This window comes from Heteronotia binoei, chromosome 15 (genome assembly GCF_032191835.1).
Source record: "Heteronotia binoei isolate CCM8104 ecotype False Entrance Well chromosome 15, APGP_CSIRO_Hbin_v1, whole genome shotgun sequence".
Lineage (NCBI taxonomy): Eukaryota > Metazoa > Chordata > Lepidosauria > Squamata > Gekkonidae > Heteronotia > Heteronotia binoei.
In genome coordinates, this window is record NC_083237.1 from 60701920 (window position 1) to 60724109 (window position 22190).

Here is a 22190-nt window from a genome sequence, read left to right on the forward strand (position 1 = left end):
CAATTAAAACAGACTATGATTCTAGGGATTCAAATTACACAGAGCAGGGAAGATAGGTCTAGCAAGGCCATTAGCCATAATAGCTTAGGAAAACATCATTATTGAATTTGTATTCCTAATACTATGGACCAGCTACAGGACATGAGACTAGTGCCTTTGTTCCCACTTTTGATTGTTCCAGAGGTATCAGCTAATGAGACTTGGCAGTTGACAGAAGAAAGTTTTTATAATAAACTGGGTGGGACTCGAGGACGAATAATAAAAAATACATTTGGTTTCTGTGTTTTGTGCAATAGCGCCTAATCTGCCAACCCTCTCTTCTGGAGGCATCTAGCTGGTATTGTTGGAAGCAGAATAATGCTGCGTTGAGGCTAGATGAGTTTGGGTCTGATCCAGCAAAACCCCTTATGGAAATTTGTGGCAAAATACATTGCCTTGGTAATATGAAAACCAGCTGTGAGGCTCCTAGTGGTCTCTAAAGATTGCACAGAAAGCACTGAATGTGTGACTCGCATGTCGAAATTCAGGCCACGACAAACTTGCTTTGGCTCTGTGAGCCAACCCAAAAATGTATGCGCCAGAATACTAATTTTTCAGCCTTCAAGGATTTTATTTCAATGGCCATGTTCACTAATTATTGCTGCAAGAAGCCGAATCATAATCTCTTCTCAGTTTCTCATAATTGTATTCAAGCTATGACAAAGTGTTGTAGTTTGTAAATAAACGTGGAGTTCTCTAGTCGCCATCACATCATGGATTGCAAAGGAGTAACTGTGTTATTCTGTTATAGCCAAACAAAAGTCTGGCGGCTCTTTAAAGATTAATAACATTTACTTTAATATAGCAGTTTCTTTAATGGAGAACTTGGCTGTCTCTAGTGAGATAGCAAAAATTAAAATACATGTGTTATGATAGTATAAAGTGCATTGGCTTGCAGGTTTCTCTCAAGAATTGTGTACATTTGATTTTTTGTTTATACAAAACTAAGGTATTTATGACTTTTAAATTCCATAAATATGTCAAATATTGCAATTGTATATGTTAAGTAAGTTATAAATGGTTTGGTAAGTAAGCTATAAATGATTTGATTTGGTTTGATGAGGACTGTAAGCATTGCATATATTTCAATTATTGAAATTTCTGGTCCTCCATCCCCCCTGCCTAGAGAAAAAAAAGAGGGGTTTTGGTTTTTTGGTAGCTTCAAAATTTCTGGAAATTTCACATCATACCTGGCACTTGGGATTTATCAAGCCCTGCCATAATTATTTCACTTAATATGCAAATTTGCCCATGCTTATTTTAAACTCTTGCCTCTTTACTGCATCACGGAAAAGAAATTCCAGGCAACTGTTCCACATTCTGAGGTTAGGTATAAAGTGTAAAAAGCATTTTGCTTCTGCTCTTATCAACAACGAGTCTTCTCCCCACCCCTCCCCAAACCTCCATCTCTTAAATCATACAGGTGAGAAGCCAGACCCTGATCAAACTTTCAAGTTAACATCAATGCAGAACTTCAGCACGTGCTTGCCTAACACCTGCACAACAGTGGTGTCTAATCACAGCATACCCCACAGACAGCCGGAGACGGTTTCTTATGGAAACACCGCAAGACACGCTTGTAAGTCGGTTTATTTTCTAATGGAACTTACTTAAGCATTAATACTCACAGAGCGATCACTCATGGGGAAAAGGAGTTGTGCGCTGCCTTTAAAAAAACGGTTTTCCATTTCAGGAATTAAACAGACTCAACCTGGAGTCCTCCAACTCTAAATATTCCTCCAACACAGATTCCTCCATGTCTTATATTGACTCAGCTGTAATTTCGCCAGATGCTGTACCTCTTGGATCAGGGACTGCCTTCTTAGCTAAGCAAGCTCAAAACAAACCAAAAACTGGCCGGAGTCTTCTGGGTGGACCAGCTACTCTGAGTCCGTTAACGCCAAGGTAAGAAATGGGAAGCCAGGCATCTCCCACGGTCTGCTGTCGAACACTGGTAAATGAAGAACGACAGAACGTCCTGTAGTGTCTTGAAGTCTAACACTTTTGTTGGGACATAAATATTTATTGACTCCAGCATGTTTCGTCAGTTGCATGAAGGTCTATCCTCACTTAGCAGATTAATGACGGGCACAGAGTGGGGGGGAAACTGTACATGGTGGAGCCCAAATTCTCAGAAACGGAAGAGGTGCAGTATGTCTGTCGTGCTGTGCTGTTGTTTTTGGCGGGAAGGGGGTGTCATGGGCTGGAATTCATCAGCAATTTTGGTTCTGTTCATCAGGGCTTAATTGAGACCACAGATTTTATCTTCCACTTTATGTGTTTATTTAGCATGGTAAAGCTTGGAGGTTTCTGTCACCACCATACTTATTACTGTTCTGAACAATCACTATTCTTATTTATTTAGACAATTTCTATACCGCCCTTCAGCCCAATCAGGGCCACCAAGGCAGCTAATAACTAAGAACAGAGTAGTAAAGAAACACATCATAAAACAAATTTAAAGCTACAGCTCTCTCTCTCTTCATAAAACAAATTTAAAGCGCTATCTATCTATCTATCTATCTATCTATCTATCTATCTATCTATCCATCCATCCATCTCCATCTATCCATCCATCCATCCCCATCTATCCATCCCCATCTATCCATCCATCTATCCCCATCCATCCATCCATCCATCTATCCCCATCCATCTATCCCCATCCATCCATCTATCCATCCATCTATCCCCATCCATCCATCCATCCATCCATCCATCTATCCCCATCCATCCATCCATCCATCTATCCCCATCCATCCATCCATCCATCCATCTATCCCCATCCATCCATCTATCCCCATCCATCCATCTATCCATCCATCTATCCCCATCCATCCATCTATCCCCATCCATCCATCCATCCATCCATCCATCTATCCCCATCCATCCATCTATCCCCATCCATCCATCCATCTATCCCCATCCATCCATCTATCCCCATCCATCCATCCATCCATCCATCCATCTATCCCCATCCATCCATCCATCTATCCCCATCCATCCATCCATCTATCCCCATCTATCCATCCATCTATCCCCATCCATCCATCCATCTATCCCCATCCATCCATCCATCCATCCATCCATCCATCCATCCCCATCCATCCATCCATCTATCCCCATGCATCCATCTATCCTCTATCCATCCATCCATCCATCCATCCATCCATCCATCCATCCATCCATCCATCTATCCTCTATCCATCCATCCATCTATCCCCATCCATCCATCCATCCTCTATCCATCCATCCATCCATCTATCCCCATCCATCCATCCATCCATCCATCCATCTATCCTCTATCCATCCATCCATCCATCCATCCATCCATCCATCTATCCTCTATCCATCCATCTATCCCCATCCATCCATCCATCTATCCTCTATCCATCCATCCATCTATCCCCATCCATCCATCCATCTATCCCCATCCATCCATCCATCTATCCCCATCCATCCATCTATCCCCATCTATCCATCCATCTATCCCCATCCATCCATCCATCTATCCCATCCATCCATCCATCTATCCCCATCCATCCATCCATCTATCCCCATCCATCCATCCATCTATCCATCCATCCATCCATCTATGCCATCCATCCATCCATCTATCCCCATCCATCCATCTATCCCATCCATCCATCCATCCATCTATCCTCTATCCATCCATCCATCTATCCTCTACCATCCATCCATCCATCCATCCATCCATCCATCCATCCATCCATCCATCTATCCACATGGAGCAGGGAAGAGGGATAATTGAGGGAATGCCAGATGAAACAAAACTCTCCACCTACCGGCATAAGATCATGATAGTGGGAAACAGAGGACTATCCCTGGGCAGGGGGTTCCACAACCTTGTTTTTGATCACTGTCTCCTCTTGCCTTCATGTTTTTTAAAGCTGGGGCAACCTGGAGGTCTAGAAGGTACACAGACTACGGTGTTCTCATTTAGACAGTGAAATTCTTTCATTTCTTCCCTTCTCCACCCCTTTGGACACATTCAGCTTTGGAATCTTGCCATTAGAAACCCCTAGTCCTGGAGATGGATCCTATCTACAAAACTGCACAAATTCTTCTTCCGTGATTGATGTGCCGCCTCAGGAGCCCCTTCTAAGAAGGTATTTTTTTTGATGTGCATGTGAATTGAAGTTGGAAATGAAATCCTGGCAAAAAGCTCTAAAAGTTTGTGAGAAGATAAACTCAATGTAATATTCATTCCTCCCAACCTTACTCCAAGGACCATAGCTTGAATTTCATTCTAAATACAAAATGTGGCTTATCTTTGCAACAATCTCTGCTTTTTTAATATTTTCAGGTAACTATTGTTGGTTTTCATTTAGTATTAAAAGAATCTTAAGGCTGTATGGAGAACTTAAGAATTAAAATTCTTGCCCAAAGGATAAATGTTGATACCAGAGCAGTGAGGATGAGGGAGGATTTTTCCTGCCAGTGGAGAAGGCACAAGGAATCGTATTGTCATAAATCTAGAAAGACTTACACCGATTTTGCACTAGGGCTTGCTCCGGGTGGAGAGTCCTTTTGCTCTGGGCGTTTCTGTTTTCTGCCACGGAGCTGCGAGTTGGCGCGCTGTTCTCCCGCGGCTTGCCACAGGAGAACAGCATGCCAACTTGCAGCCCCGCGGAAACTTGTGCAAAAACGGAAAGAAGCACTGGGAGCAAAAGGGCTCTTTACCTGGAACAAGCCCCAGTGCAAAATTGGTCTTAATAAAGAAACAGGTCTAGAAGCGAAAGGGAGATGGCTTGAACTGCAAAGACGTTTCACTTACATGCATCTAGTGTTTTCCCCCCCTCAAACCTCCAAAGCTTCCATCTTATCCAGTGCTTTTTGCTACATGAAATTTGTGCCTCTGATTACACTAACAGGTGTGGCTATATGTTACAAAGTTAATGGATAGTTGCACACATCACAATGGTTGTTCACTTACCTCCCTTAACTGCAAGCATGGGGGCAAGTACTTGGTTCCTGAAACGGGCGGCAAACCCGCAGCCTTGCCACAAATCAGATGAAGTGGAAAAAGCCCATTCTGTCTTTTCTTGGCTAAAGATAAGGCAGGCATCCTGACATCCAGTTGAAACGAAAAGCACGCAGGATTATGCCTGCTTGCTCTTAGGGGTTTTTCATCAAGCAGTTCTGCTGTACTGGGTTTTGCTACATGGGCAGAACAGGGGAACAGGGAACGACTTTGTCCAGGCACTTGCAGCATTTGTGAGTGGTTATCCTGTAGGTGACCACTATACACCAGCATACATACCATCTTTTTTATTTCATTTACCATATTTTTCGGACCCTAAGACGCACTTTCCCCCCCAAAAAAGGTACCTTCCTCTGGGGGGGGGGGGATCCGTTGCCTCCGCCTCTGATCCCGGTGCTTTCCCCACGCCTGCCTGGCTCCACCTTATCCCAGCAAGCGCTGGGATCGCTCCACGCTGCCCCCACCGCAAACCCAGCGCTTCGTGAGCGCCGGCTGCGGAGAGGGCAGCGTGCTTCCTCCGTGCCTGTCTGCCTGGCTCCAGCTCTGACGCTTACAGCAAGCGCCAGGATCGCTCCTCCGCCCTCCGATCCCAGCGCTTGCTTTAAGCATCAGAGCTGAAGCCAGGCAGACAGGCACGGAGGAAGCACCCACCCCCTCCGCAAACCCAGCGCTTTGCGAGCGCCAGCTGTGGAGGGGGCAGCGTGCTTCCTCCGTGCCTGCTTCAGCTCTGATGCTTAAAGCAAGCGCTGGGATCGGAGGCGGAGGGAGCGGATCGCCCCCCAGGAGGAAGGTGCGTCCTATGGTCCGGAGCGCCTTATGGTCCGAAAAATACGGTATTTATTTCTGTAGATTTATAGGCCGCCCTTTCCCATAGTGTGGCTCAGGGTGGCTTCCAACATAATAAAACAATCAAACCAATTTAAGACAATTAAAACATTAAAATTAAGACAATTAAGCCACAGCTCGCATTAGGCAAGGTGGCATAGATGGTATAGATTAGGCTGACTTGTCCCGACCTAGGTGTTCAAATTCCAGCTATGTTGGTTTCAAGGAATCAGTGCAGTGCCATCAGTGCAGGGGGGCCCATTTAAAGGACAGGACGCCCGTCTGCCTCAGCCATAGGCCCGATGGAACAGCTCCGTCTTACAGGCCCTCCAGAATGGTAACAAATCCTGAAGGGCCCGAACCTCCACTGGGAGTTGATTCCACCAGGCCAAAAAGGCCCTGGCCCTGGCCGAGGCAAGCTGGACGTCCTTTGGGCCAAGGATGGTCAGAAGATGTCGGCTGGCCGATCGTAGCGACCTCGGGGGCTCTATGGGGAGAGACGGTTCCGCAGGTATGCCGGTCCCAGGCCGCTCAAGGCTTTGAATGTCAATACTAAAACCTTACAGCGGATCCAGTACTCCATTGGTAGCCAGTGCAAACTGTGCAGCATCGGCCGACTGCTCGCCCGTACAGGCGATTCAGACAGCAATCGTGCTGCCACAGTCTGCCCCAGTTGGAGCTTCCGGATCAGCCTCAAGGGGAAGCCTGCGTAGAGCGAGTTACAGTAGTTTAGCCTGGAAGCGACTGTTGCATGGATCACTGTAGCTATGTCCCGAGGGGCCAGATAAGGTGCTAGTTGTTTGGCTTGCCGGAGAGGATAAAAGGCAGATAGTGCAGCAGCTGTGACCTCCATAGAGAGGGTGGCATCCAGTATCACACCCAAGCTTCTCACCTTCTGGGTTGGCACAAGAGATGCGCCATCCAGAGTGGGAAGCTGGCTTGCTTCCATGCAGCTTCCAGAATTACAGTTTTGCTTGCTATGCAGCTTCCAGAATTACATGATAAATTAATTGTATCTCTGCACATGTTCCCCAGAGGGTACTTAGATTGGGAACACAAAATTTGTTATCGATCCCTGGGCCGAGAGAGACAAGACTGAAAACAATGTGAGAAAGAGCCTTCTAAGTTGCCACCAGTGTTCCCTCTAAGCTGAGTTAGCATGAGCTAGCTCACAGATTTTTAGCCTCCAGCTCACACATTTTTGTCTTTGCTCAGGAAGGATGACTCCAGAGCACAATAATTGATGCAGGAGCTCACAGCTTTAATACCAGTAGCTCACAAAGCAGATTTTTGGCTCACAAGACTCTGCAGCTTAAAGGGAACACTGGTTGCCACCCCTCATTGGTGGAACCAACTGCCTGAGAAGGTCAAAGCCTTGCGGGACCTTGCCCAGTTCCACAAGGCTTAATAAGATGACACTGTTTCAGTTAGCGTTTAACAGAAGAAGAATTGCAGATTTATACCCCACCCTTTTCTCTGAATCAGAGACTCAGAGCGGCTTACAATCTCCTGTATCTTCTTCCCCCACAACAGGTATCCTGTGAGGTGGGTAGGGCTGAGAGGGCTCTCATAGCAGCTGCCCTTTCAAGGACAACTCCTGCGATAGCTATGGCTGACCCAAGGCCATTCCAGCAGCTGCAAGTGGAGGAGTCAAACCCGGTTCTCCCAGATAGCACTAACCACTACACTAAACTGGCTGACCACCACCAAGACGCCAGATCCAATGGACGCTTAAGATGATTGAATGCCATCTTAAATCTGTATCGGAATTAGCACCAAATTGTTTCAAACCGTTTAATGCTTTTAATGTAAATTTCTTTATTGTAAGTTATGTGTTGTGAGCCGCCCTGAGCCTGCTTCGGCGGGGAGGGCGGGATATAAATCCAAGATGGATGGATGGATGGATGGATGGATGGATGGATGGATGGATGGATGGATGGATAGATGGATAGATAATATATAATGCCAATTGATTAATTGAAATGTTTCGATAAAGCCAGTGTGGTATAGTGGATGGATGTCAGACAAGCATCTGGAAGACCTGGTTTCGAATCCCCCCTCTATCACAGAAGCTTGCTGGGCGGCTGACCTTGAGCCAGTCACACACTCACAGCCTAACCTATCTCACAGGGTGGTTATGTGGATAAAATGGTAGAGAGAACGATGTAAAGCATTTTGATTCCCTGTTGGGGAGGAAGGCAGGTATAAATTAAGCAAGTAAATAAACACCCCGCTCTTCCATGCACAAAAAGTTAGAGGAGCTAACCATGTGATTTAAAACAATTCACACACACAAAAAAGAAAACAACTCATTATCTAGTATGGAGAATGAACTGAAATGCAATTGGCAGATTGCATCCTCCATGTTGTTTGTCACAAGTAGTAAAGTTTGTGGTTGTTAATATTGGGTTTGTGGTTGCGAATAGTATATCAGAGCCATAACCACGTTAATATATTTTTATATAGACGGTCACCAGAATAAGCCAAGCTGGAACAAAGTCTGTCTTCTCTCAAAGCGGCAATAGCCGGGAAGTAACGCCAATTCTTGTTGCACAAACTCAAAGCTCGGGCCCTCAGACAAGGTATGGGATGTTTTTGTTAGCCTTTGGTGAATACAATAGAGGATGGTGTGGAATTGTTTCCTATGGCCCCAGAAGGTAGGACCAGAACCAGTGGGTTGACATTAAATCAAAAGAGTTTCCAGCTCAACATTAGGAAAAACTTCCTGACCATTAGAGCGGTTCCTCAGTGGAACAGGCTTCCTCGGGAGGTGGTGGGCTCTCCTACCTTGGAGGTTTTTAAACAGAGGCTAGATGGCCATCTGACAGCAGTGAAAATCCTGTGAATTTAGGGGGAGGTATCTGTGAGTTTCCTGCATTGTACAGGGGGTTGGACGAGATGACAAAACGTTCCCTCCTGGTGTATTTCATGGGCTGCTCCTGCTTTGCCTTGAACAGAATGGGGGGGGGGGCTATGCCTTCTCTTCTAATTTCCATAAAGAGCAGTCAAGAATTTTTGAACCTCTCTTGTTCTTTAGTACAACACCTCAGGTATTGAGCCCAACCATTGCTGCTCCACCTAACGTACTGCCTCGAAGAAGTTCTCGTCTGTTCTCTAGCGATAGCTCTACCACAAAGGTAAAAGGGGATTCTTCTTGTGCCCTGAAGATCAGTTAACTCCTGAGTGGGTGGTGAACAGCTGGGGAGTTATTCCTGTTGCTAGAATAAGGTCCAGAATGGGAATGGGTTTAAGCCATAATGAGCCAGTTTGGTGTAATGGTTAAGTGTGCGGATTCTTATCCGGGGGAACCGGGTTTGATTCCCCACCCCTCCACTTGCAGCTGCTGGAATGGCCTTAGGTCGGCCATAGCTCTCGCAGGAGTTGTCCTTGAAAGGGCAGCTGCTGTGAGAGCCCTGTCAGCCCCACCCACCTCACAGGGGGTGTCTGTTGTGGGGGGAGAAGATATAGGAGATTGTAAGCCGCTCTGATTCTCTGATTCAGAGAGAAGGGCAGGGTATAAATCTGCAGTCTTCTTCTTCTTAAAAGTGTAATGAAAGTGTTACCATTGTAGATCAGGGGTGGCCAATGGTAGCTCTCCAGATGTTTTTTGCCTACAATTCCCATCAGCCCCTGCCAGCATGGCCAATGGCTGGGACTGATGGGAATTGTAGGCAAAAAAACATCTGGAGAGTTACCATTGGCCACCCCTGTTGTAGATGATGCTTAGCATTTGGTGAATATAAAACCAACCTCCCTCCCTCCCTTCCTTCCTTCCTTCCTTCCTTCCTTCCTTCCTTCCTTCCTTCCTTCCTTCCTTCCTTCCTTCCTTCCTTCCTTCCTTCCTTCCTTCCTTCCTTCCTTCCTTCCTTTTGTCAAGTCACAGCTGATTTATGGCAATCCCAGTGGGTTTCAAGGCAAGAGACATTCAGTGGTGGTTTGCCGTTGCCTGCCTCACAACCCTTGATATTGCTATTTGACTGTTAACACATGTACATGCGCTCAATTCTATTGAGGATTGTGTGGGTCAATGGGGGAGGTGTCAGTGGGGAACTGGAAGGCCCTACTTTGTAGAGGGCGGTTGAACTATGTGGCCGTTTTGCCCCTTCCATTTTTTGTGATTCTAATTTCAGAATAAAACAGTATGTCCTAATAAATGGCCTACAAATAAACCACAAAAGGTTTGTCTGAATTTCTGGTCAAGCACTGCTCAGTCTATTCAAGACCTCCTCACATAAAGTACAGGAAGTAGATGTGTGGGGATTTAAGATTAGGGCCCAAAACATCTTAATGTCTTCTCTCTCCCTTCTATAGCTTTTTATCATTCAGCCTGATGAGAACTTGAAAGCTTGTTCAGTGCGTTGTGTTATTTTGTTTGGTCCTAGTAATGTCTTTTGTTTGGGGATTTTTGCTTTGGACCAACACAGTTACATGCAGTCTGAATACTATGAATTACTATGCTCTTTTGGCCATAGGGTCAGAGTTCTTACAAGTGTTTCTTCTCCCCATAGGAGAATAGTAAAAAGTTAAAAATGAAGTTTCCACCGAAAATTGCAAACCGGAAGACAAAGTGTAAAACCAATAAGGGAGGAATCACACAGCCAAACATAAATGACAGCTTGGAAATCACCAAACTTGATTCGTCCATCATTTCAGAAGGAAAGATCGCCTCTGTAACGCCACAGATCCAAGCGTTCACGTTACAGAAAGCAGCAGCAGGTGTGTGAAGCGTTCCTAAGAATTCATTTAAGGCCGCTTGTTTGTGCTATCCCAGCAACATGTAGCTATACGATATAATAATTCCAAATTTGACCTTCTCTGGTCCAGTTAAAATGACGCCTATGCTCTCCCAAGGAAAGAGAATTCCACAGCTGTGGGGAAGTAATCTTTTAAAAATGCACCACCTTCTTCTTGCCTACGGAAATGAGAGTGTTGGCTCACAGCAGAAGGGTTTTTTTAAAAAAAATTATCTTAATAAATTTTATTTTATTAAATCTAATCCAATACAAAGGGAGCATAGGGAGAATAAATAATAAAAATACAAATCTTAACGTATAAAAATCTAGTTTAGACCATTGAATGCATATAACAAACAATTTACAAAAACAGTATATAACATGGTAGGTATTAAGAATTGAGATATAGCCTATAATTCCTTCTGTTAGGCAAAAAAGAAATTTCCCCAAGGAATTCCAAAACTGGGGCCCAAAGCAAATCATAATCTATAGGCAAATCAGTATCATTATCGAAGAAAGGGTTATCGTCTTTCCCATTATGTACCGGTCCCGTAGCTTATTATACTGCATTTCAATCGGGGGGGGGGGGGGGCGTTCTTCCAAATTTAGCAATCATCATGCAAGCTGTTGCCAACATTGTTGAGATTAAAGATTTCTGATCTTTACTCTCCCACTCAGGTCTTCCCTGCCCTGGTCTTGCTCTCTGTCCCCTAGATTGCACCGGCAGACTTATTTTATAAATGTTTCAGGTGGGCAGGGGGGAGTATTTGACATTGTTATTTCGGTTTCTTAACACTGGGCCGTAGGCACTTTGAGTCAGGCAGGTTCTTCTGAGCCTCTTTTGTTCTCCTGTGTCCTTACTGCGTTTTTCTCCTAGAAGGTTTGATGAGCCTTCTTCGCGACATGGGGAAAGGGTATTTAGCCTTGTGTTCTTACAACTGTAAGGAAGCCATTCACATCCTGAGTCATTTGCCTTCTCACCACTACAACACGGGCTGGGTGCTGTGCCAAATCGGGAGAGCTTACTTTGAGCTGGGAGAATATATGCAGGTAAGTCTGGCATGAAATGGCTTGTTGTTCTGAGCTGAAGTATGCACAAAAATGGCCCTTATTTATTTCGATTTCCATAAGCGGACTCTGGGCGGCTTAACAGTCATGCTAGACCAGATAAAAAGCACAAATCTATCAGAAGCAGAAAGTACAAATCTGTCAAAGGTATAATACATGTCCATATAATACAGCAGCGTTAAAATGTAGATAAAACGTTAGTACATAGCGGCAGTCCTTTGTAATAGCTCCACAAAGCCTACACCAAAAGAAAAAGCTTCTGTCGTTTAAAACTATTTTTCTGTGTGATCGCTTGGGCGCAACACCTGGCTGTCACTCTAGCGATTGCTGGTATTTCATCAACCAACAATTTCCCCAGAGATATCTTATCCATTAGCCCCTTAGACTGGTCCAGAATAGGGAGAATTGTCTTGTCCCTAACTTCCTTATGGAGGGGACAAAGAATGAGAATATGTTCCAGTGTTTCCACCTCACCAATGGGGCATGCACGGATTCTTTCACTGTATGGGGTCCTTCGAAATCTCCCTTCATTTACCTTAGATGGCATAACATCACACCTGGCAAGAGTAAAAGCCCTTCTATAAGGGAGGTATTCTGTATTTTTAAAATATTGGGCCATGCTCATAGTCTATCTGGAGAGTCAGTTTGGTGTAGTGGTTAAGTGTGCGGACTCTTATCTGGGAGAACCGGGTTTGATTCCCCACTCCTCCACTTGCACCTGCTGGAATGGCCTTGGGTCAGCCATAGCTCTGGCAGAGGTTGTCCTTGAAAGGGCAGCTGCTGTGAGAGCCCTCTCCAGCCCCACCCACCTCACAGGGTGTCTGTTGTGGGGGAGGGAGATAAAGGAGATTGTGAGCCGCTCTGAGACTCTTCGGAGTGGAGGGCGGGATATAAATCCAATGTCGTCTTCTTCTTTTTCAGGAACCATAACATTTGGGTTCCTTATTTCTTTCTTGCTGTTAGAAGTATGCAGTTCCTGGGATAATTGCTAGCACAACCCAATGGGGCCATCCAGAGAGAGAGCAAATAAGCTTGAAGGTCAATGAGGACTTATTGGGATGCACCAGAATAAGCTACGGAGAAAATTCTCACACACATTCCTCTGCTCGTGTTGCTGAAATGCAGTTTGCTCATTTGTCTCGTAGGCCGAGAGGATATTCTCTGAAGTAAGAAGGCTTGAAAACTACAGAGTAGAAGGCATGGAAATCTACTCCACAACACTGTGGCATCTGCAGAAAGATGTGGCTCTTTCAGTTCTTTCAAAAGACTTAACGGACATGGATAAAAACTCGCCAGAGGTAACCGCTGTGCCCATGTTGACTCTGCATGCTTCAATGTCCAGTTCACTCCTAAGACGTAAAAAACCCAAAGTTTGAAATTGCTTCAAGGCCTTTACTATAAAGATCTTGCTGTGTATCCATATTACCCCATAAAAAAGCGTAAAGGAAGTCCCCCTGTGCAAGCGCCAGCCGTTTCCGACTCTGGGGCGCTGTCACATCATGACGTTTTCACAGCAGACTTTTTTTTTTACGGGGTGGTTTGCCATTGCCTTCCCCAGTCATCTACACTTCCCCCCCACCAAGCTAGGTACTCATTTTACCGACCTGGGAAGGATGGAAGGCCGAGTCAACCTTAAGCCAGCTACCTGAACCCAGCTTCCCCCAGGATTAACCTCAGCTTGTGAGCAAAGCTTGGAATGCAGTACTGCAGCTTACCACTCTGCGCCAAGGGGCTCCTTATATTACCCCATAGGTGAATCCATATTTGTTGCAAGCTTTCCTCTCTCTCACGAGGGAAAACCGTATTGTGCTACTGTCTACCGTTTTGCTTTGCTTTCTTGCCAGGCGTGGTGCGCGGCAGGAAATTGCTTCAGTTTGCAACGGGAACATGACATCGCCATCAAGTTTTTCCAGAGAGCTATCCAAGTCGATCCAAACTATGCTTATGCCTACACTCTCCTGGGGCATGAATTTGTTCTGACGGAGGAACTTGAGAAAGCACTGGCCTGCTTCAGGAATGCAATCAGAATGAACCTTCGGCATTATAATGCCTGGTAAGAAATATTTTTAATGAGAGAGGCCGGAGTGTCTTAAGAGCAACCCTCCAAATATGCAAGCCAAAAGTCTGTCAGTCTCATAAACAAATCTTTGCCTTCCATATGGGCAGTACGCCCTCCGTGTGTATTGTGGTTTATGCAGGATATTATTTTGGAAGATTTTTTTCTTAGGCAATAATGGGAAAGGTGCATTTAAGCTGATTCTGTGCTAGAAGCAGCATGTCACAACTTAGCTCTAAAGCACAGAAGAAAGGATATTATAGCATTGGAGAAAGTCCAGAAAAGGGCAACTAGAATGATTAAAGGGCTGGAGCACTTTCCCTATGAAGAAAGGTTGAAACGCTTGGGGCTCTTTAGCTTGGAGAAACGTCGACTGAAGTTTACAAGATAATGCATGGGATGGAGAAAGTAGAGAAAGAAGTACTTTTCTCCCTTTCTCACAATACAAGAACTCGTGGGCATTCGATGAAATTGCTGAGCAGACAGGTTAAAACGGATAAAAGGAAGTACTTCTTCACCCAAAGGGTGATTAACATGTGGAATTCACTACCACAGGAGGTGATGGCGGCCACAAGCATAGCCACCTTCAAGAGGGGTTTAGATAAAAATATGGAGCAGAGGTCCATCAGTGGCTATTAGCCACAGTGTGTATGTATATATATATATATAAAAATTTTGCCACTGTGTGACACAGCGTGTTGGTCTGGATGGGCCATTGGCCTGATCTAACATGGCTTCTCTTATGTTCTTATGTTTGAGAATAGTGATGGCCAAACTGGCTCAGGAGCTGCATGTGACCTTTCACGCATATTGTATGGCTCTTGAAGCTTCCACTGCCCTATCTGGCTGGCTTGGAGAAGGCATTTAGAGTTAAAGTTGCTTTTTTCCACCTCTCTCTCCTCCCACCCCATCTATTTGCCTTCCTTCCTTGTCTCACAGCTCCACAAACTATCTGATGTTTATGTCTTGCAGCTCTCAGACATCTAACGTTTATTCTATGAGGCTCTTATGTTAAGCAAGTTTGACCACCCCTGGTGTAGAATGAATTGTGTAGACACTGTGCTTTCCCCCCCGCCCCAACAAGTTACTGTCTGTTGAACTGGTTTTGTCTGCTCTTTCTCCATCCACCCTGCACAGTGTATGGCTTGGATCCAGTAATGCGCAAGCAAAAGCATAGATGGGCTTAGCACGGTTCCTCTTGTGCACACCTCTGAGCCAGTTTGGTGTAGTGGTTAAGTGTGCGGACTCTTATCTGGGAGAACCGGGTTTGATTCCCCACTCCTCCACTTGCACCTGCTGCAATGGCCTTGGGTCAGCCATAGCTCTGGCAGAGGTTGTCCTTGAAAGGGCAGTTGCTGTGAGAGTCCTCTCAGCCCCACCCACCTCACAGGGTGTCTGTTGTGGGGGAGGAAGGGAAAGGAGATTGTGAGCCGCTCTGAGACTCTTCGGAATGGAGGGCGGGATATAAATCCAATATCTTCATCTACCTCACAGGGTGTCTGTTGTGGGGGAGGAAGGTAAAGGAGATTGTGAGCCTCTCTGAGACTCTTCGGAGTGGAGGGCAGGATATAAATCCAATATCTTCATCTGCCTCACAGGGAGTCTGTTGTGGGGGAGGAAGGTAAAGGAGATTGTGAGCCGCTCTGAGACTCTTCGGAGTGGAGGGCGGGATATAAATCCAATGTCGTCTTCTTCACCTTATGCTTTTGCTCTCTGTATTTTTTTTTTATTTATTTATCTATGACTTGTATCCCGCCCTTCCCACAAGTGGCTCAGGGCGGCTTCCAGCAATTGATCAACATAAAAATTAAACAATATTTAAATATATAAACCATCAAACATTTAAAACAGTTAAAACCTTAAAAACCGGTAAACGTTCCAAATACATATAAAACATAAAACAGAAGTCTGGCAAGCTACATTGAGTTCTCATCTTAGCTAGGTGTAGGCTAGCCGGAAGAGGGTCGTCTTACAGGCCCTGAGGAACTGGGCAAGGTCCCGCAGGGCCCTCACCTCCTCTGGCAGCTGATTCCACCATGTAGGGGCCATAACGGCCCCTGTATATTTGAGTGCCCAAAATGGGTTGCACAAGATCTTGCACAAGCAGAAACACAGACGGGAGCGCCATACGTGAGGTTTAGCACAGGCAGCTACCGTGCATTTCATTTCGTGCATTTCTGCTTGCACAGGAGCTCTGTCGCAAGTGGAAATTTTGCGCTGGATCCTGCCCTGTGATCTCCAGTAATACAGAAGGCGTGCACGCGTGACAGTCTTGGTTTGATATTGGCAGGTACGGCTTGGGCATGATATACTACAAACAGGAGAAATTCAGTCTTGCGGAAATGCATTTCCAGAAAGCACTTCATATAAATCCCCAGAGTTCTGTCTTGCTGTGCCACATCGGAGTTGTAAGTAAATCACGCTTAATTGTACTCCCCACCTGCGAGACTAACACCCGCGAGCCTCAAACTTTAAGCACGATCCAGTCTTCCGATATCCGTTTGTTTTGCAGGTCCAGCATGCACTGAAGAAATCTGAAAAGGCTTTGGATACTCTCAACAAGGCCATTAACATCGACCCCAAGAACCCCCTCTGCAAATTCCACAGAGCCTCGGTATTGTTTGCAAACGAGAAGTACAAGGTGAGGCATAAACCGTGCAGCTCGAGCTGAACTGCTGACTTGTCGCTAACCCCACGTACTGCTCACATCCCCTGAAGTTAGTAGCAATCTCTCAGATTCAGAGGCCACCCTTTACTTGTTAGTAACTCTAAGTACATCGCAGTTTATTCTGATAAAACGCACAGAGGCTCCAGATAGCTGTGTCGGTCCGAAGAAAAATCCTCAAATGGAAGCCGTGTGAAAGACCCATCAGAACACCATAAAACACTGCTCAGGCTTTCTGGTCCTCCTGATGAACTTGAAGTTGCCTTCTACTGAACCGGACTGTTGCTCAGAGTCAGTATTGTCTACAAAGTCTGGCAGGCGTTCTTCAGGTTCTCAGGCAGAGGTCTTTTGTATCACCTCTTACTTGGTCCTCTTCACTGTTTGCCAAACAGGTGCTCTACCACTGAGCCATCGCCCATAGGAACCTCTTGCTTGGTCCTCGTCACTGTTTGCCAAACAGGTGCCCTGCCACTGAGCCATCGCCCATAAGAACCTCTTACTTGGTCCTCGTCACTGTTTTCCAAACAGGTGCCCTGCCACTGAGCCATCGCCCATAGGAACCTCTTACTTGGTCCTCTTCACTGTTTTCCAAACAGGTGCCCTGCCACTGAGCCATCGCCCATAAGAACCTCTTACTTGGTCCTCGTCACTGTTTGCCAAACAGGTGCTCTACCACTGAGCCATCGCCCATAGGAACCTCTTACTTGGTCCTCTTCACTGTTTTCCAAACAGGTGCCCTGCCACTGAGCCATCGCCCATAAGAACCTCTTACTTGGTCCTCGTCACTGTTTGCCAAACAGGTGCTCTACCACTGAGCCATCGCCCATAGGAACCTCTTACTTGGTCCTCTTCACTGTTTGCCAAACAGGTGCCCTGCCACTGAGCCATAGCCCATAAGAACCTCTTACTTGGTCCTCTTCACTGTTTGCCAAACAGGTGCCCTGCCACTGAGCCATCGCCCATAAGAACCTCTTACTTGGTCCTCTTCACTGTTTGCCAAACAGGTGCCCTGCCACTGAGCCATCGCCCATAGGAACCTCTTACTTGGTCCTCTTCACTGTTTTCCAAACAGGTGCCCTGCCACTGAGCCATCGCCCATAAGAACCTCTTACTTGGTCCTCGTCACTGTTTGCCAAACAGGTGCTCTACCACTGAGCCATCGCCCATAGGAACCTCTTACTTGGTCCTCTTCACTGTTTGCCAAACAGGTGCCCTGCCACTGAGCCATAGCCCATAAGAACCTCTTACTTGGTCCTCTTCACTGTTTGCCAAACAGGTGCCCTGCCACTGAGCCATCGCCCATAAGAACCTCTTACTTGGTCCTCTTCACTGTTTGCCAAACAGGTGCCCTGCCACTGAGCCATCGCCCATAGGAACCTCTTACTTGGTCCTCTTCACTGTTTTCCAAACAGGTGCCCTGCCACGGAGCCATCGCCCATAAGAACCTCTTACTTGGTCCTCGTCACTGTTTGCCAAACAGGTGCTCTACCACTGAGCCATCGCCCATAGGAACCTCTTACTTGGTCCTCTTCACTGTTTTCCAAACAGGTGCCCTGCCACTGAGCCATCGCCCATAAGAACCTCTTACGTGGTCCTCGTCACTGTTTGCCAAACAGGTGCTCTACCACTGAGCCATCGCCCATAGGAACCTCTTACTTGGTCCTCTTCACTGTTTGCCAAACAGGTGCCCTGCCACTGAGCCATAGCCCATAAGAACCTCTTACTTGGTCCTCTTCACTGTTTGCCAAACAGGTGCCCTGCCACTGAGCCATCGCCCATAAGAACCTCTTACTTGGTCCTCTTCACTGTTTGCCAAACAGGTGCCCTGCCACTGAGCCATCGCCCATAGGAACCTCTTACTTGGTCCTCTTCACTGTTTTCCAAACAGGTGCCCTGCCACTGAGCCATCGCCCATAAGAACCTCTTACTTGGTCCTCGTCACTGTTTGCCAAACAGGTGCTCTACCACTGAGCCATCGCCCATAGGAACCTCTTACTTGGTCCTCTTCACTGTTTGCCAAACAGGTGCCCTGCCACTGAGCCATAGCCCATAAGAACCTCTTACTTGGTCCTCTTCACTGTTTGCCAAACAGGTGCCCTGCCACTGAGCCATCGCCCATAAGAACCTCTTACTTGGTCCTCTTCACTGTTTGCCAAACAGGTGCCCTGCCACTGAGCCATCGCCCATAGGAACCTCTTACTTGGTCCTCTTCACTGTTTTCCAAACAGGTGCCCTGCCACGGAGCCATCGCCCATAAGAACCTCTTACTTGGTCCTCGTCACTGTTTGCCAAACAGGTGCTCTACCACTGAGCCATCGCCCATAGGAACCTCTTACTTGGTCCTCTTCACTGTTTTCCAAACAGGTGCCCTGCCACTGAGCCATCGCCCATAAGAACCTCTTACGTGGTCCTCGTCACTGTTTGCCAAACAGGTGCTCTACCACTGAGCCATCGCCCATAGGAACCTCTTACTTGGTCCTCTTCACTGTTTGCCAAACAGGTGCCCTGCCACTGAGCCATAGCCCATAAGAACCTCTTACTTGGTCCTCTTCACTGTTTGCCAAACAGGTGCCCTGCCACTGAGCCATCGCCCATAAGAACCTCTTACTTGGTCCTCTTCACTGTTTGCCAAACAGGTGCCCTGCCACTGAGCCATCGCCCATAGGAACCTCTTACTTGGTCCTCTTCACTGTTTTCCAAACAGGTGCCCTGCCACTGAGCCATCGCCCATAAGAACCTCTTACTTGGTCCTCGTCACTGTTTGCCAAACAGGTGCTCTACCACTGAGCCATCGCCCATAGGAACCTCTTACTTGGTCCTCTTCACTGTTTGCCAAACAGGTGCCCTGCCACTGAGCCATAGCCCATAAGAACCTCTTACTTGGTCCTCTTCACTGTTTGCCAAACAGGTGCCCTGCCACTGAGCCATCGCCCATAAGAACCTCTTACTTGGTCCTCTTCACTGTTTGCCAAACAGGTGCCCTGCCACTGAGCCATCGCCCATAAGAACCTCTTACTTGGTCCTCTTCACTGTTTGCCAAACGGGTGCCCTGCCACTGAGCCATCGCCCATAAGAACCTCTTACTTGGTCCTCTTCACTGTTTGCCAAACAGGTGCCCTACCACTGAGTCATCGCCCAAAAGAACCTCTTACTTGGTCCTCTTCACTGTTTGCCAAACAGGTGCCCTGCCACTGAGCCATCGCCCATAAGAACCTAAGAACAGCATCACCCTCAGCAATGAGGATCCTGTGAATTTCGGGGGAGGTGTTTGTGAGTTTCCAGCATTGTGCTGGGGGTTGACTAGATGACCCTGGAGGTCCCTTCCAACTCTATGATTCTCTGTGATACTAAGAAGAGCCCTGCTGGATCAGACCAGTGGTCCATCTAGTCCAGCATCCTGTCTCACACAGTGGCCAGCCAGTTCCTCTGGAGGACCAACAGGGTATAGAGACTGAGGCCTTCCCCTGATGTTGCCTCCTGGCTCTGAGATTCACAGAGTTAGTGCCACTGAACATGGAGGTTCTCCTTAGTCACCATGGAAGCCATTGATGGTCATTCCCCCTCATCATTCTAGCTGAGAGAGAGATAGGGAGGGAAGAAAACAATACGTTTGTGGCCCTGACCTTAAGACTGCTACGTAAGCATTCTGCATAAAATGCCTGTAGATTTCATAGGCTCTATGTGGAGTGCTGTTGAAGACGCAGCTGCGCTGGGCAGGGCATATTTCCAGAATGGAAAACCACCGCCTTCCCAAGATTGCCCTGTTTGGCGAACTTTCCACTGGCCATTGAAATAGAGGGGCACCAAAGAAGAGGTACAAGGACTCCTTGAAGAAATTCCTTGATACCTGTTGCATCAACCATCACCAGTGGTCTGACCTAGCCTCAGATCACAAAGCATGGAGGCACACCATCCACCAGGCTGTCTCTTCCTTTGAGAACGCACGCATAGCTGGTCTTGAGGACAAAAGGAGATTGAGGAAGAATCGCACTGCAACAGCACCAACCCCAAATCAGACTTTTCCCTGCAGCCACTGTGGCCGGACCTGCCTGTCCTGCATTGGTCTTGTCAGCCACCAGTGAGCCTGCAGCAGATGTGGACTACTGCACCTTTCTTAAATCTTCGTTTGCGAAGTCAAGCCGAGAGAGAGAGGTGGAGTGGAATCAAATCATACGTTTGCTCTTTTGGAAGAATAATTCGAGGGCAAAACTTGCAACCTGACGCCAGTTTCACCCAGTGCCTGTTAATTCTCCAGGGCATTCTCTACAGGATGAACACAAGTTGCTTTAGGATCATGGCCTGAACTTACCCACACACTGATACACCCTTTAAAAGTGTCCACCGGCTTGAGGAAAAACTCTAGAGAACTTGGAAGCTTGCAAGTTTTTTGGGTCATTTTGGCTGGTCTTAGAAGATACTACATGAGTTTTGTTTTGGGATTTCTCTACTAAAAAATCTAAAGCTGGGGTGGCCAGACTGTGGCTCGGAAGCCACCTGCAGCTCTTTCACACAGATTGTGTGGCTCTTGAAGCCCCCACCACTCCATTGGCTGGCTTGGAGAAGGCATTTAACGTTAAATCTGCTTTATTTCCACTTCTCCCCCCCCCCCCCCAATATATTTGCCTTCCTGTCTGGCAGCTTTCGACATCTGATGTTTATTCTGTGCAGCTCTTACATTAAGGAAGTTTGGCCACCCCTGATCTAAAGCCTCATTCCTGTGGCCACACTGCTTTATAATAGCAAGAGTTGTCCTTGCGACCACATTCTTGCTCTCATTGAATCAAATCATGGTGGTTGTTGGTTTTTAATCATTAGCCTTCACACTGGAAACTATACTATGGTGAGTAAAGGGAACCTCCGTATTTGGAAGCAGTAAACTTCTGAAACTCAGTGCTTAGGCAGAATTGGGGCGGGGGAAGGTTGTGACCTGTTTGCTGGCCTCAGCCTTGTGTGACACATATTCCTGGTCTATTTGCTGTAAGTATATTGAATCAAATCATGGTGGTTGGTTTTTAATCATTAGCCTCCGTATTTGGAAGCAGTAAACTTCTGAAACTCAATGCTTAGGCAGAATTGGGGAGTGTGGGGGGGACAAGGTTGTTCTCCGTGACCTGTTTGCTGTGTGAGACGGGATGCTGGCTAGATGGGCCACTGGTCTGATTCAGCAGGGCTCTTACGTTCTTACTTGCTGTATTCAGACATCTTTTTAAACATCATGACACACAAAATGAAGCTGGTTGCCATGTTTGCATGCTTCTCCTGCTTGTGACCTGTGCTGCTAAAAAGCTTCCTAGTTTCAGAATGGAGCTCCAGGTCGCCCTGATGTCCAGATACAGGCGCTGAGACAAACTGGAGTTTGTTTCCGTGCCCGCAGATCAGAATTCCAAGTCATATTGCTGGTTCGTGGGGAAGGAAACAAACTGGCAGATTGGCCAAAGGCTTCTGAAACTAGGACGTTTTCTGTCTCACGCACAAACGTTGCAGCAAGTTGCATTTCTCCATTTCAAATGGAAGCGTCTCACGATATCAGTACCCATTTATGAAAAAAAGACTTGAGAAATATTTAGGCATCCTAGCAATAAATCTTGGGAGTTCAACTGACAAAGCACCCAGATTTTTCTCAGCTCTTCTACAAGATGACACCTTGCGTGCTACAATTACGCCAGCTCTGTCTGCTCTTTTCCTAAGGGAAAAAGAATCTGCCTTCTATTCTCTTCTCCTGCCCCAAATCTCACTACCTGTTAATTTCGTATCTTCCCTGTTACACATTTCATATTCGTGGGTTCTCAGGAGATCAGAATT

The 22190-nt window shown here is 46.6% G+C and overlaps 1 protein-coding gene across 1 annotated transcript in view; it reads left to right on the plus strand.

Moving 5' to 3' along the window:
- LOC132582923 (cell division cycle protein 27 homolog) overlaps positions 1 to 22190 on the plus strand; it is a 51400-nt gene that overhangs the window by 17335 nt on the left and 11875 nt on the right. The window contains 13 exon segments of the mRNA XM_060254575.1: positions 1463 to 1590; positions 1592 to 1618; positions 1733 to 1944; positions 4053 to 4141; positions 4144 to 4166; positions 8333 to 8448; positions 8904 to 9003; positions 10375 to 10582; positions 11477 to 11649; positions 12813 to 12965; positions 13512 to 13720; positions 16014 to 16131; positions 16236 to 16364. Coding sequence (XP_060110558.1) covers positions 1463 to 1590; positions 1592 to 1618; positions 1733 to 1944; positions 4053 to 4141; positions 4144 to 4166; positions 8333 to 8448; positions 8904 to 9003; positions 10375 to 10582; positions 11477 to 11649; positions 12813 to 12965; positions 13512 to 13720; positions 16014 to 16131; positions 16236 to 16364 — 1685 coding nt within the window.